This window comes from Heteronotia binoei, chromosome 11 (genome assembly GCF_032191835.1).
Source record: "Heteronotia binoei isolate CCM8104 ecotype False Entrance Well chromosome 11, APGP_CSIRO_Hbin_v1, whole genome shotgun sequence".
NCBI classification, from domain to species: domain Eukaryota; kingdom Metazoa; phylum Chordata; class Lepidosauria; order Squamata; family Gekkonidae; genus Heteronotia; species Heteronotia binoei.
The window spans coordinates 22,142,708-22,156,881 of record NC_083233.1 but is presented as its reverse complement, the minus strand read 5'-3'; the positions used below and the strand labels follow the sequence as shown (position 1 = coordinate 22,156,881).

General features: G+C 45.4%; 1 protein-coding gene across 1 annotated transcript in view; it reads right to left on the bottom strand.

Moving 5' to 3' along the window:
* The window catches only part of ZNF185 (zinc finger protein 185 with LIM domain), a 57,427-nt gene that overhangs the window by 13,662 nt on the left and 29,591 nt on the right, over positions 1-14,174 (bottom strand). The window contains exons 15-21 of the mRNA XM_060249118.1: positions 12,004-12,075; positions 10,332-10,415; positions 9,570-9,665; positions 8,434-8,535; positions 8,004-8,099; positions 5,282-5,383; positions 4,399-4,470 (exon numbers count right to left, since the gene is read on the bottom strand). Of these exons, the coding sequence (XP_060105101.1) occupies positions 4,399-4,470; positions 5,282-5,383; positions 8,004-8,099; positions 8,434-8,535; positions 9,570-9,665; positions 10,332-10,415; positions 12,004-12,075 (624 nt within the window). The remainder of the gene's footprint in view (positions 1-4,398; positions 4,471-5,281; positions 5,384-8,003; positions 8,100-8,433; positions 8,536-9,569; positions 9,666-10,331; positions 10,416-12,003; positions 12,076-14,174) is intronic.

The following is a 14,174-nucleotide window of genomic DNA, read 5'->3' as shown; positions in this document are numbered from 1 at the left end:
GAAGACCAAAACTGTAGTCCCAAGCATACTTACTTGGAAGCAGAATAATCATTGGGGGCTGAATCCAAGTAAATGTGTTTAAGATTAGATGCATGATGGATAAAGAAGGATGTTTTCAACCAAAGCCAAATGGGGGGGAGGAAAGTGCAGGAAGGAAGCACCACTAAGAACGGGCCCAATTCAGCTAAGTCCTGGTAAAGCTAAGCAGACCAAATCAGTTGCAATTAACTTGCATCCCAGTTCTAATTGTAACTGTAGCTGGATGGACTTTAGCTGCACTTGGGGGTCCAAGGGTATAAAGGAAGGCAGAAGTTGGTGGCAATAAAAATGCCAAAATATCATAAGTCATGTTTCATGAAGCAAAAGAGTTCCAACAAATAAGAGCTCCACTCCAAGAATATTTAGATATTTGAAATTAATTCAGATAGCAGGATCCAGTACCCATGGATACTGAAGGAACAAGTAGTGGAAACCTCAGAGCCTACAGCTTCCATTCTTGACAAATTCAGTGGAAGACAGATGAAGTCCCAGGAGAACAGAGAAGGGTAAACAGGGAATGATTTTAACAAATTCACTACTGAAATGTGGGTTATACTTTATAGCAAAAGAAGTGTGTGATACACAGTGAAGACACATCTAAAGAGTAAACAATAATGGCTTATAGTCGCCCCACAGCACTCATAAGGATATAGTCTGTTCCATACTGCCATTAACCACTTGTGTGAAATGATGGAGAACATGCTCGCCAAAATTACTAGCAACACAAATTTAAGAGGAGCTGCAAACAGTAGGAAGGTTAGGATTTAAAGTTCAAAATCAGAAGGCGGTAAATAAAGAGTGTTTAAATCTAAAATTAAGACAGTCACATTGCTGAGAAGGCTCTTTTAGGTGACAGGGAATCCCAGGATAAAAACATCTGCAAGGCTGTTGATATGACAGAAAAACAATGCACCAAGAGATGCATCGTATCTAAGACACTGGAGTGAAGTTACACAGGTTGGCAGTGGTAATACTGAACCCACGTTTGTCTGCCATTTAAAAAAAAGATGGTCAAGAAGGCAAAAAATCCAAGGCTCAGAAGGCAAGATTATAAAACAGGATTGAAGAACTCAGAATATTAGCCTGGAGAAAGAAAAACTAATAATGCATAGTTCTCAAATACCTAAAAAGGAGGGCAACTTTTTTTCCCCCTCTTGCCAAAATGGGGAAGGATAAGCAGTAAGATTTATGTGACATCAAATTTAGGATAAATATTTGGAACCGTTTCCTAACTATAACCATAGGAGTACAACAGCATACTGCAAAGTTTCCGTAGCACTGAACATTTTAAAGAGAGCAGACAGAGCACCGTCAGAGGGGTTGAAGAGTCATGGGATTCCCTTCTGGACTTGTGATTCCTCTCATTTGGGGCTGGAAGAACAACAATCCTGAGGGATGCACTGTGTGCAACAATGAAGTTGCTAGCTTGAGGGACGCTCCAGTGGAGAGTACCACGTGGGTCTCAGGGCCTAACGACTGATGCCATTGGAATCTCACTGTTCAGGACTTGGGGGATGGATCTGGCAGGAAGGGACAATGCCTGTCAGTTGTCTACTGGCAGGCAGTTTTAAACCAGACATGATGCCCTGGCAGCTGTGAACAGACTTCCCCTGCTTTGTCAGAAGTGGAAGCTATGGGGTAGCTTCCCCATATATGCTCTGGAGACCATTACGGACTGGCGCACAACATCTGCTGACCATCCCTGGCCTGAAGGACATCTGTCTCACCTCACCTAGGGCCAGGGCTTTTTCAGCTTTGGCCCCAGCCATAATGGAATCAGCTCCCCCTCGAGATCCGGGCCCTTACTAAACTGTTACCTTTTCATAAGGCCTGCAAAATAGAGCTATTCCGCCAGGCCTTTAGTTGAGGCAGCGGGCATCCTACACTATCGGGCATTCTGCTCCATTGGCCGGCCCTATGCTGTAGTACTGGCCCTATACTGTAGTACCATCTATGCTGTATCTGATTCTTAGAATATAAGACTGATTTGTAGTCCATACAACATGATCCCTAGGCTGTACGACATGTGCCAACTGAGCCGCCATCAAAAACTGTCTACGATTGTATTGCCTTTTATTTTATTCACATGTTTTAATTGTCATTCATATTGTTTTTATAATGTTGTTATCTGGGTGGACTACAAATGACCTAAGATAAATAAAGATCCTGATTTGGATTGGCTCCGCGGTGCAGGCCAAGGGGACGTTTGACATCTTCCTTCTGTGCCATTTCTCAGTCTCAGCTGGTTCCCTGCAGAATTGCTGTTTGCCTTGGAGGGTGGCAGAGCTATGATGTGACCCCCCTAATCCTTGCTCGGCGTAAGGTCGGGCAGATGGCACGAGCTGAGGAGAACGTATCCTCTTTGCCCCGTATCATGGACCCTCTCCTGGGGCTACTGACTCATTTAAAAACCATGGGAGACCTCTCGTGGTTTGTAGCTAAGTCAGGTAACTGAGCCAGGACTAAGTACCTCAATCCAATCTCCGGTTAAAGGATCGCAGGGTCTAACTACAGATCGTGTTGTTTACAGGCCTGCCCCATCTCCAGTGAAGCAGCTGTGACCCACTAATTACCTGCTGAAATTTTCAGGTGTGGGGAGGTGCTGCTTGAACTGGGATGATAGTTCACGGGGAAAGAGGGCTTTAAAGATACTAAAATGACAGAGCCAAATTCCTACCCTGAAATGGCTCTGGGAAGCCACTTGGCAGGATTGCCAGCTCTGGGTTGGGAAATACCTGGAGATTTTTGAGGGTGGAGTCTGGGGAAGGCGAGGTTTGGAGAGGGGAGGGGCTTCAATGCATAATGCCATATTGTCCACCTTCCAAAGCGGCCATTGTCTCCAGGTGATCTGATCTCTTTTACCTGGAGATCAACTGTAATCCCAGGAGATCTTCAGCCACCACCTAGAGGCTGGCAACCATACCTGTTGGGGAAGCTTGTTTGTATCCCATTGATACATGTATAGCCCATCAGTACATATGAACATATGAAGCTGCCTTATACTGAATCAGACCCTTGGTCCATCAAAGTCAGTATTGTCTTCTCAAACTGGCAGCGGCTCTCCAGGGTCTCAAGCTGAGGTTTTTCACACCTATTTGCCTGGACCCTTTTTTGGAGATGCCAGGGATTGAACCTGGGACTTTCTGCTTCCCAAGCAGATGCTCTACCACTGAGCCACTGTCCCCTACCACTGAGCCACATTTAAGGTTCCCCAGTGAGGCAAATAGCAGGTGTCTGAGGTTTGTTTCAGGCCTTTGAAACAGTGGGGATGGGGAGAAGGCTGAAGCCTCTTTCTTCCTATATGTGGTGTCCCCAGTCTGAAGCAGGACTCCTGAGAATCTAAGTTTCAACATGGAACGGCCAGCACATGCTTGCTTAACAGGACCTGTAAGCAGTGTAATATGTAGTTGGATCCTCAGATAGCAGATAATGAGAAAGTCTTTTTCTGCTTGAGACCCCAAAGAGCTGAAACTTAGAATGACAGAATCATAGGGTTGGAAGGGACCTCCAGAGTCATCTAGTCCAACCCCCCTGAACAATGCAGGAGATTCACTTGAAGAACACAGCACAGAGCTAGATGGACCAGTGATCTGACTTATCGTATGCATATCTCCCTCCTTTCTCGTGTTCATCTCTTGCCCATCCACCAAGAAGCTCAGGGATGATCCTATTTTTCCCCTCTTTATACATAACCTTGCGAGGCAGAAAATGACAAAGCCCAAGGCAACCAGTGATCTTCAGGGTTCAGCCATTAGGATTCGAACCCAGGACGCTCCAGCTCCAAATCCAAAACACTATCCACAACACCCCACTGGCTCAGCTGACTTAAACTACACAGGCAAATTGCAGTCTCTCAACTTCAGCGTAATGCTGGACTACCTTATAGGGTTGTTGGAAAGCCTAGATATTGTATGCAAAGTTCTTTCTGAATCCCAGTATTATTTATTATTATCAGTTTTTTGACATGGAAATAGTGATGAAGAAAGCCTTCTCTGCTTCGTTTCTGCATGTTAGGCAGCTCTCGAAGCACAGAGGCAGCTTCACAGTGCGCTGCATATCTGTCATTTTAGTATCTTTCCCTTTGCCTTAGGATCTCGCAGCAGCACACATGGTTAGCCTCACAGCAATCCTGCACCGTAGGTCAGGCTGAGAGACAGAGAGAGACTGGTGCAAAGTCACTCAGTGAATGTCATGGCAGAGTGAGGATTTGCACTTGGGTCTCTTCAATCTAACCCACTAATCACTAGAACTTACACAAAGAAAGGTGCATTTGATCATCAGCCTAGGTCGCAGCAGGAATATCCGCCTACAAGAAAGACAAATGGCAACCACCATATGTCGTAACCTGCTATGACTTACCTGCCAGTGTCTGCATCAGACTTTTGCTCTCCTGGAGTGGTAACACTGCTCTCTACAGAGAGGGAGTTGGATCTGTCAAAGAACAGAAGGTGAAAAGAGCATATTGACATGGTGTAGGCAAACCTGTTTCAACCCAGGCTAACTGTTCCTATAAATGAACAAAGTTCATTTATGGTGCTTTTTTGACCAACGGTGCTTTTTGACCAGTGGTGCTTTTTTGACCAACCAAGTTTTATTCTGGGTATAAGCTTCCATGTGCATGCACACTTCTTCAGAAGGGCACACAAAAGCTTATGCCAGGGATAAAACTTGGTTGGTCTTAAAAGTGCCACTGGACTCAAACTTTGTTCTGTTGCTTCAGACCAACATGGCTTCCCTGCTGTTCCTGTAACTATTGTCCTGAGCATGGAATTGCTAAAATCTACAGTTCCCAGGAGTCCTAGGACTTGTGTGGGTAGAAAGGCAGCATGTGGGCACCTTACGGTGGAAGGATAGAGTCAGATAGATGGCAACTCAGATCAGATCACCCATGCAACTATTGGTGCCCTACATACAAGTTTCCTGCCGGGACAAACAGTGATTCCTTGTGGACATTTCTGGTCAAGACAATGGCACAGGTGGGAGGCTTAAACCTCTCCTCCTGCATGATGAGGATCCAATCAGAATCAGGCCCACATGTGCTTGGGAATTAAGTCTAGAGTACAGAGTGAATCTTTTCAATGGGATCAGAAAGGACATATGGGGGGGGGGGGACACAAGGACTTTGCAATGTGCAGATAAGCTGTTAGACGCATTTCACTGGAAATGCCAAAGACTGAACTTGGGACTTTTTGCATGGAAAGCAGGTGCTCTACCCCTGAGCTTTCTCGAATCCAGCACTCACCTGGCTGTCTTCATCCCTGACTCCTCACTTTTGATAGCTTCCGGCTGCTCAGTTTGGGTACCAGCGGTGCTAAGATTGCCTTCACTAGAGCACGAGCCTGATCTGCCAAAGGGAAGAGAATAAGATAAGTAAATCTTGCTCACTGACTGTAAGCTCATAGGCAAGACTACGTTAGTGTTTTCATCTTTGTATAGCCTGACCTTAATAGCACAGGCTAGCCCAGTCCTTTCAGATATCGGAAGCTAAGCAGGGTCAGCCCTAATTAGTACTCAGATGGGGAACCACCAAGGATGATCTGGATCATTATGCAGAGGCAGGCAATGGCAAACCACCGTGGACATCTCTTGCCTTGAAAACCCTACAGCAGGGGTGTCAAACTCATTAGTTATGAGGGATGGATCTGGCATGAATGAGATCTTGTCAGGCTGGGCCACGTGCGTCATAAAATGTAATGCCAGGTAGCAGAGATAGAAACTTTATAAAGGACACAAACACATTTTTTTTAAACTTAAAATATGCTTAAAAGAGTAGCACTCTTACAATATTCTGTTTAACAGTCTCTGATAACTGACGGCTCTTGCTCTGAATTATTGCATCAAAATCTGGAGACAATGTCTGTGTTGTAGCAATCTTGAGTATGCTGTTCAGGTATATGTCTGTAAGTTGCAAGCCTACTTTTGATTTATTGACATTCATTATAGACACCTCACGGTCAGTGCTTTGAGGCTAGGACCCAGAGGAAGACATGAAATGGCTGGGCATTGTGAGCTTTTGTACATAATTTGCTTCATGCACTGGTTAGCCAATGGAGAAAATAGAGGCTTTGCTCTGTTGCTTAATTGAGCAAGTCTGGCAAAGCAAGCTGTGACACAGAAGGAAGTAAGAGAGAGAAGAAGGAAGCAGACAACAGTCAGTTGCTTGGGGGGGGCTGATAGGAGCTCTCCAGGAGCCTGATCCAGCCCACGGGCCCCATGTTTGACACCCCTGCTGTCCAGGATTGCTGTAAGTCAGCTGTGACTTGCCGGGATCCAAGAACAGCACAGGATATGCTAGACACCAGGGCTTTTTTGTAGCAGGGACTCCTTTGCATATTAGGCCACACCCCCATAATGTAGCCAATCCTCCAAGAGCTTACAGGGCTCTTCTTACAGGGCCTACTGTAAGCTCCAGGAGGATTGGCTAAATCAGGGGGGTGCAGCCTGATATGCAAAGGAGTTCCTGCTACAGAAAACCCCCTGCTAAGCACTATATAAATAATCATGATAGATGATAATGGCAAAGATAGCACGTGACATTAGAAGCAGAAGAAGCAAGTTTGTGGTGGCGTGGAGTGCAAGCTAACCTCAGTTCAAGTCTCACTATGTTCCATTAATCATCAGGATCAGAGCTCGTCAGCTGTAAAAGAATTATACTGATTGCTCTTCCCTTTCTGGACACAATTCCAAGTGCCCTAAGCATTTAGGCAACCAGAGAATTTAAAGAACAGTTTGCTCCCATAGGAGCTGACCTGTGAATCAAGACACCATCTATAGAGGCCCCAGAGGTGGGGCAAGGGATGACCATGAACTGGGCATCTTCCACAATCACACCTCGAGTGTGGAACTCCCTCCTATCAGGTTTCTGCAGAGCATCGGAACTTGTTTATTTCAGGTGCTGAATTAAGAGCTTATTCGCTTTGGCTTTGATTTTGTTTCTGCATTGTACGATGGTTGTTTATTTGGAGAAGGGATTAGCACGTGTGTTTGTGTTGGCTGAAATGATTTCCTTTCCCCCCCCCTGTAGCAATTGTTCCTGTTGCTAAGTGTGGTTTATTTAAAGAATCATTTTAACAGATGGTATTAAGTGGAAACTCTCAGTTAAAAGGTGGGGCGTATTGTGCATTGGCAAACTATTCCAGATCTGCAATAGAGTACGGGATGTTTTTAACCATTTTTTCAATGCCAACATATTGTTTATTTAAAGCACTTGTATGTTTGGAACAAACTCTGCTATAAGCCTTATGCAAAAACATCCTTGGGTTTCTAGCAACACTAAATAGACAACCATTAAAATGCTTCTATAAAGGCAAGATTTCAGCCTGCTCAAGATACGTTCCTCTGGACTGAGATTCAGACCGATTTCGCACAAGGCTTGTTCCAGGTGGAGAGCCCTTTTGCTCCCGGGACTTTTCTCCGTTTTCGCACAAGTTGCCTTGGAGCTGCAAGTTGGTGTGGTGCTCTTCTGCAGCAAGCAGGATCCTCTTCCAAGCGGTTTCTGCTTGCCACGAGAGAACGGCATGGCAACTCGCAGCTCCAGGGCAACTTGTGTGAAAACGGAGAGAAGCGCCAGGATCAAAAGGGCTCTCCACTTGGAACAGCCCTAATGCGAAATCGGTCACAGTGTTCTGACTTCCCTCTCCCCAGGAATTTCTCTGCTGCCTGGGAATGGTACATCTGCCCATCATTCTTGGGTTTTGGTATATTTATTTTCTTCACGATGTTTCCCCCTGGAATTAAACCCAACCAAATGTTGGCCACATAAACTAAGCTTGTTCTTCCAGTTTGGTCCTTGCATCTGTCAAACAACTTTATTATGCTGTTTGCTAAATCTGCTGCTCACTCTCAACCTATATGTATGGACAGGGAACTTCCACTTCAGTGTATCTGAAGAAGTGCGCATGCACACTAAAGCTGCCACATTTTATTAAGACCCACATATGCGGCGTACCCACTTGCTTTCTTACTTTGCCAGGTGAGTTTCCACTTTTTCATATTCTGTCTCACTTGGGCTCTTGTGTTTTTCTTCTTGTGCAGTTTGTTCCTCCAAGCTAGAGACAGACCTGTAGGACAAGGGACCAATTCAACATCTGAGGACTGACCGGCCTGAATGCAGGGCTTTTTTTTGTAGTAGGAGCTCCTTTACATATTAGGCCACACACCCCTGATGTAGCCAATCCTCCTGGAGCTTACAGTAAACCCTGTACTAAGAGCCCTGTAAGCTCTTGGAGGATTGGCTACATCAAGGGTGTGGGGCCTAATATGCAAAGGAGTTCCTGCTCTAAAAAAAGCCCTGCCTGAATGTATTATTTATTACCAATAAAATTGCTAGTAGCTTTTCTTCATGGACCCACCCCTTCCCATCACCAATAGACCAATGTTCCCCTCCTCCTGTACCTTTCTGAGTCAATGTTCTGGTCATTGCTGATGGTGGTGGGCAGCGCACTGTATCTCTCCCCAAGGAGAGGATCTGTACTGTCTGTAGCCAATGAGTGAGACCTGCCAGAGAAAGAAAAATTGTAGTCAAGATATATAACACAATCACAGTTCCGGTGTTTAGATAATACAATATTGAGAAAAATCACCAAAATAAACAGTATTTTAAACATTAAACAATTTATTTTGATTTGATTTATATGAACACCTTCTCACACTATAAGCAATACAACAGTACAGCTTTTAAAAAGTCCATGACAAATAGTTTCCATAATCCTGTGGTATACTACAGGGGTGGCCAATGGTAGCTCTCCAGATTTTTTTTGCCTACAACTCCCATCAGCCCCAGCCAGCATGGCCAATGGCTGGGGCTGATGGGAGTTGTAGGCAAAAAACATCTGGAGAGCTACCGTTGGCCACCCCTGGACAAAATGTCCCTTAAAATTGAAAAGTTTCTAGGTAATGCCGTCCTCATAGTAAAGAGAAAAGAAATTTATGATGCTCTGCTGCTGGTCACTGAAGATTCCAACCCAGTAGAAAAAGACAGGAATTCCACAGGAAAAGATAAATCACAGGAGAAGATAAAAGAACTTGCCAAATCTAGACCTTTGTGGCAGTTTCACAACCTCCCTCTCGTATCCTTTCATGATAAGAAGTATGCATTGAACCTATGTAAAAATACTACACACTGTGGCTCCATGAAAGGAATTTGTGTATACGAGAAAGAGAGAGCAGATGAAGGTTTCAAAACTGCCACAAAGGTCTAGATTTGGCAAGTTCTCCCATCCTCTCCTCTCCATCCCCCCACCCCCCAAGCTGAGTTAAAAATGAAGAATTAGTTAGTTTTGACATCTCATTTTTTTCTACCTTACGGAGCCTCAGATCAGCTTACAATCAGTTTCCCTTCCTCTTACCATAACAGTCGCCTTGTGAGGTAGGTGGGCCTGAGAGAGTTCCCAGAGAACTGGCCCAAGGTCACCCAGCAAGCTTCATGGGGAGGCGCAGGGAATCAAACGGGGCGCTCCAGATTAGAGCCCACCACCCTTAACCGCTACACCACCATTGTCCCATCCATCCACCAGGCATGAAGTTCTTACTGTGCTGCAGCCGGCTGGTCCTCTGTGATTCTTGAGCTCAGGCTCCCAGGTTTGATTTCTTTGGAGAAGGTTTCCTCTTCTTGATCTGCAGTATATCTGACAAGGAAGAACACAATTCCAGAGTTATGTTAGCGTATCGGAGCGAAATAAAACAGAAGGGCCGGCAGCAAAACTGACAAAAGTGATCCCAGCATCAGCTTGCAGGAATCAGAAACAGCCAGTAAAACTTCCAGTGGTGCATGCACCACCCCAGATTTTGGTAGGACTGCCAGTTCGAATTTGTAAAATGCCCAGGAGATTTTGTGGGGAGAAGGGAGAAATGCTATCCTTGCTGGGATAAATAATCACAGATCTCCATGCCAGGGCCGGATCTGGGGGTGGGGGGCAGATGGGGGTGCTTGCCCCAGGTGCCAACAGAGGGGGGGCAATTGGATATGGAGTCCAATTGTATGTATTCTATGTATTCTATGGGACCATAAGATAGAATGGCCCATAAGGGGGCGCCATTTTTTGATTTTGCCCCCCCCCCCTCAAAAAACATGTCGATCCAGTCATGCTCCATGCAAAGTGTTTTTCCACCCTGAGTGTTACAGGTGGGTTGGTCCTTAAACTTCTATGGGTTTTTTCTGAAGCTTTTTCAGCTTTCAGAGTCAGCACCAGGGCTTTTTTTGAGCAGGAATACACAGGGATGCAGTTCCAGCTGGCTTGGCATCAGGGGGTGTGGCTTAATATGCAAATGAATTCCTGCTGGATTGCACTTACCTCTTGGGGCTTGAGTCAGGGGAGCTGTGAAAAACTTGAGAGTTCTGGTTCATTTTTGCACTTTGGGCCTTTCTTCCTTCCCAGCTGCAGATGGCAATGGAATATTTGGTTAACTGGGCCATTCCAATTTTATTTTTTTTTGTCTACTGAGAATGGCTTTCATTGACAAAAGATCCTCCCAGTTAGAGCTAAATCGTTTTTAGCATTCATTTTCATACACTTGAGTTTATATCAACGTAGAAATGAAATTATTTTCAAGCATTTTCCCTGACATTACTTTGCTAGCAGTTTCCCTTCCCCCAGGGCTTTTTTTGTAGCAGGAACTCCTTTGCATATTAGACCACACCCCCTGAAGTAGCTAATCCTCCAAGAGCTTACAAGGCTCTTTTTTGTAAGCTTCAGGAGGCCTGGCTATATTAGGGGGTGTGGCCTAATATGCAAAGGAGCTCCTGCTAGACTTCCACCCCTGGAAGTATCAAGTCGGCTGTCTGTTGCTGAGGGATGTTCACTCCTGTACTGTGAGGTGTTTCTGCTCTGCTAGGATGGAAGAATAGCATTGAAATGATGACAATCCTCCGATAAGAAACACCCCTTCTGTACAGAGAACTTTGAGGATTAGTTATTTCTGTGATTCTTGAAAAGTGTTTTGATCAGATCACATCGGAGCATCTCTGTTCTAGTTTTGTATCACTTAGCAAATTTATAAAGTGTTATGATGAAAGGTTATTCTTCGTAATTTATCACAGTAACTGTTGTGCATGCAGACCTGAATGAAGACTCTTGTGTTCCTGCCTGGCCCTTTGGAGCCTTAAGGACTGAGCTTTGGGACTCAGGAACAATGGGCAACAGGATCCAAATACCTGTTGCCATGATCCAATCACAAGACCCTGACCGGTTTGAACGACCCAATGGCGTGCTAGCGCGGGAACCTTGATGTGTATATAGTTGGCCCTGGTGGCCCACTTCCTGAGTCTTCGAGTGCAGCCCTATACTATGCTGTATTCAGTAAAAGAGCTATGATCACTACCACCTTGCCTCTTCATTGCATTGAACTCACTATATTATAGTAACTATTGCAGTTCTCCATAGCAGCAGCATTATTTTAAGGCGATGCTGTGCAGATGAATAGGAACCAGGAAAAGTCAACAACATCAGCCTTGCCTGCTGGCCCCATTCCCAACCCCCATTCACTCACTCAAAGGAGCTGCAGGCAGCACACACAGTTCTCCCTACTTTATCCTCACAGCGACCCTGTAAGGTAGGTTGGGCTGAGAAGGGATGACTGGCTGAAGGTCACCCAGCAAACATCAGCAGCAGAGCAGAGTGGGGATTCAAACCTGGATCGGCCTTAATCACTAAACCACACTGCCTCTCTGTACCTTTGTGCTTATCTTTTCAGGTGATGCATGTCATATAGAGAAATACTGAAGAGGAGGTCAGCTCATGGAGGTCAGGGATGCAGCCAGCAGATGCCAAACTACTCCCCCCCTCCCGCAACCAATTATTCCCAGATTTTAACCATTTCATGTCCTAAAAGCACTCATACTCTAGCATTCAGCACATAAGAGAAGGACGGTTGTTTCATTCCCCATCAACATGGCTGTGCAGAAAGTAAAGAAGCGGGGCAATGACTGCTGCAGTTAACATGGCCCATCACTCTGGTGAGTATTACCTGTCCTCCGAAAAAATGGCATCTCGCTTTTCAGAGCCTGATGTGGGCTGGAATTTTCCTTCGTTCTTCTCACTGTGGAAATGCAAGCAGAAGAAGTTGGGAATTGGAACCCGGGTCTCTTTTGCCCCTTCTAGCCCAGATGACAGTGACAACAACAAAAACCAACAGCAAGAGTGGGGTTGCCAGCAGGTCTGGTGAAAAAGTCCCTTTAATAGGGACTTAATGGGTGGAAATTGACAGCTTTTCATGGCATGGAAGCAAATCACATCCCAGCAGGTCTCTATCAAAGCGCCTGGACTTTTCCCCCCCCTCCAGGCAGTTGGCAACCTTAGACAAGAGACTCAGTAGCTAAGAAGGCCAACAGCCTGGAGGAAAATGTATCCTGCCCCTTTAATAGAAACTTAATGGGATGTTATTTACCGACTGATACTACTTACTTCCGGGGCTTTCTTTGTAGAAGAAGCCCAGCAGGAACTCATTTGCATTTTAGTTCACATTCCCTAATGGCACCATTGTTTCGCATGGGGCTTTTATTTATTTATTTATTTATATTTATTTATATTGGGATTTATACCCCGCCCTTCGCACCGAAGTGTCTCAGGGCGGCTTACAACATGATAATACAAATACTACAATTTAAAACACTTACAAGTAAAATTAAAACCATAAATTAATAAAAGCAAGATAGATAAAAGAAACAGCTCAGCAGGAACCTATTTGCATATTAGGCCACACCCCCTGACATCAAACCAGATGGAACTGTGTTCCTGTGTGTTCCTGCTAAAAAAAAAAAAGCCCTGCTTACTTCCACGCCATGAAAAGCTTCACCTGCCTATTTCAATGTGTTAAACATCTACTAAAGGGATGGATTATTTTCCCCCTCCAGGTTGCTGGCGACTGTATTAAAGGCCTCAGTATATGCCCTCCATGGAGAAGGTCCTGGGTTCCATTGCCAGGATCTCTAGTGTAAGGATCTCATGCAGCAGATGCTGGGGAAAGGCCTTTCTTAGCTTGACACCCAGAAGAGCCCTTGCCAGTCAGAAAAGACCATACAGAGTTAGTGGAAGAGTGCAGCTGCATATATATATCCACTGAGTGTGATCACACAAGCAGTTTGGCCCAGCATAGCCAATCCCTCCCCTCCAGATCAAATCGGCATGATCAAACATGCACGTCTGGCCCCTGTGTGCCACTCGTCCCTATCTCATGCTAAAATGACTCCCACGCAGACACGGCAAATTCCAGTGGCTAACTCAGCAAACCGCTTTCCATGGCAAGTTTCTGGGTGTCTGATCTCCCAGACATGCCACAGAAATGCATGAGTGGTGTGATCGTTACACTCCACTTCCGGTATGTCCTTTTTTTCAACCCCACTCTGACATGCACTTCAGCACCACCATAGAATGTGGCTAGGAGCGTGTGTGCCCGCTTTGTGAGATAGGGCGGGGTATAAATCGCAAATTAAATTAAATTTAAAAATTAACATTTGCCTGCTCCTGCGCGTACACAGTGGGACTAAGAAAAAAAATCAACCAACCCAGTTGCAGATCAATGGTTGTGGCTGCTGTTTTAATAGAAAAAGTCCAGGAGCTCATTTGAATATTAAGCCACACCCCGTGGCTTGGGAGCACATGGCTGCTGCATGGCGGATCGGGGCAGCCAGAGCCCTGGCCAGCCTAGGCAGAGCTCTGCTCCTTGGGCTCCAGCAGAAAAGAAGCCATGGTTGTGGTGCATTAGTGATGTGAATGACCAGGTCTTTTTTTTGTTTGCATATTAGGTCACACCTCCTGATGTAGCCAATTGTTCAAGTGCTTACAGGGCTCTTCTTACAGGGTCTACTGTAAGCTCTTGGAGGATTGGCTACATATGGGATATGTGGTCAAATATGCAAAGGAGTTCCTCCTACAAAAAAAGCCTGGTGAATGACCAACCATGGGCCCACAGCACTACGATGCCGGCTTAGGGGACACGGTCTGATCAACAGAAACCACCCCAAACCCAAGCAGCTTATTTAAAGCCAAGATACTGCTGTGGCAACCTACCTGTCCGACCGAGATACTGCCGTGGCAACTTGCCCATCTGACCGCACCCATTGTCTGTGGACAAGAAAGTGTATTTAAGTCTACTGCTTTTACTCAGACTTTACCTCCTCTTTGGAGAAGAAGCAGAGC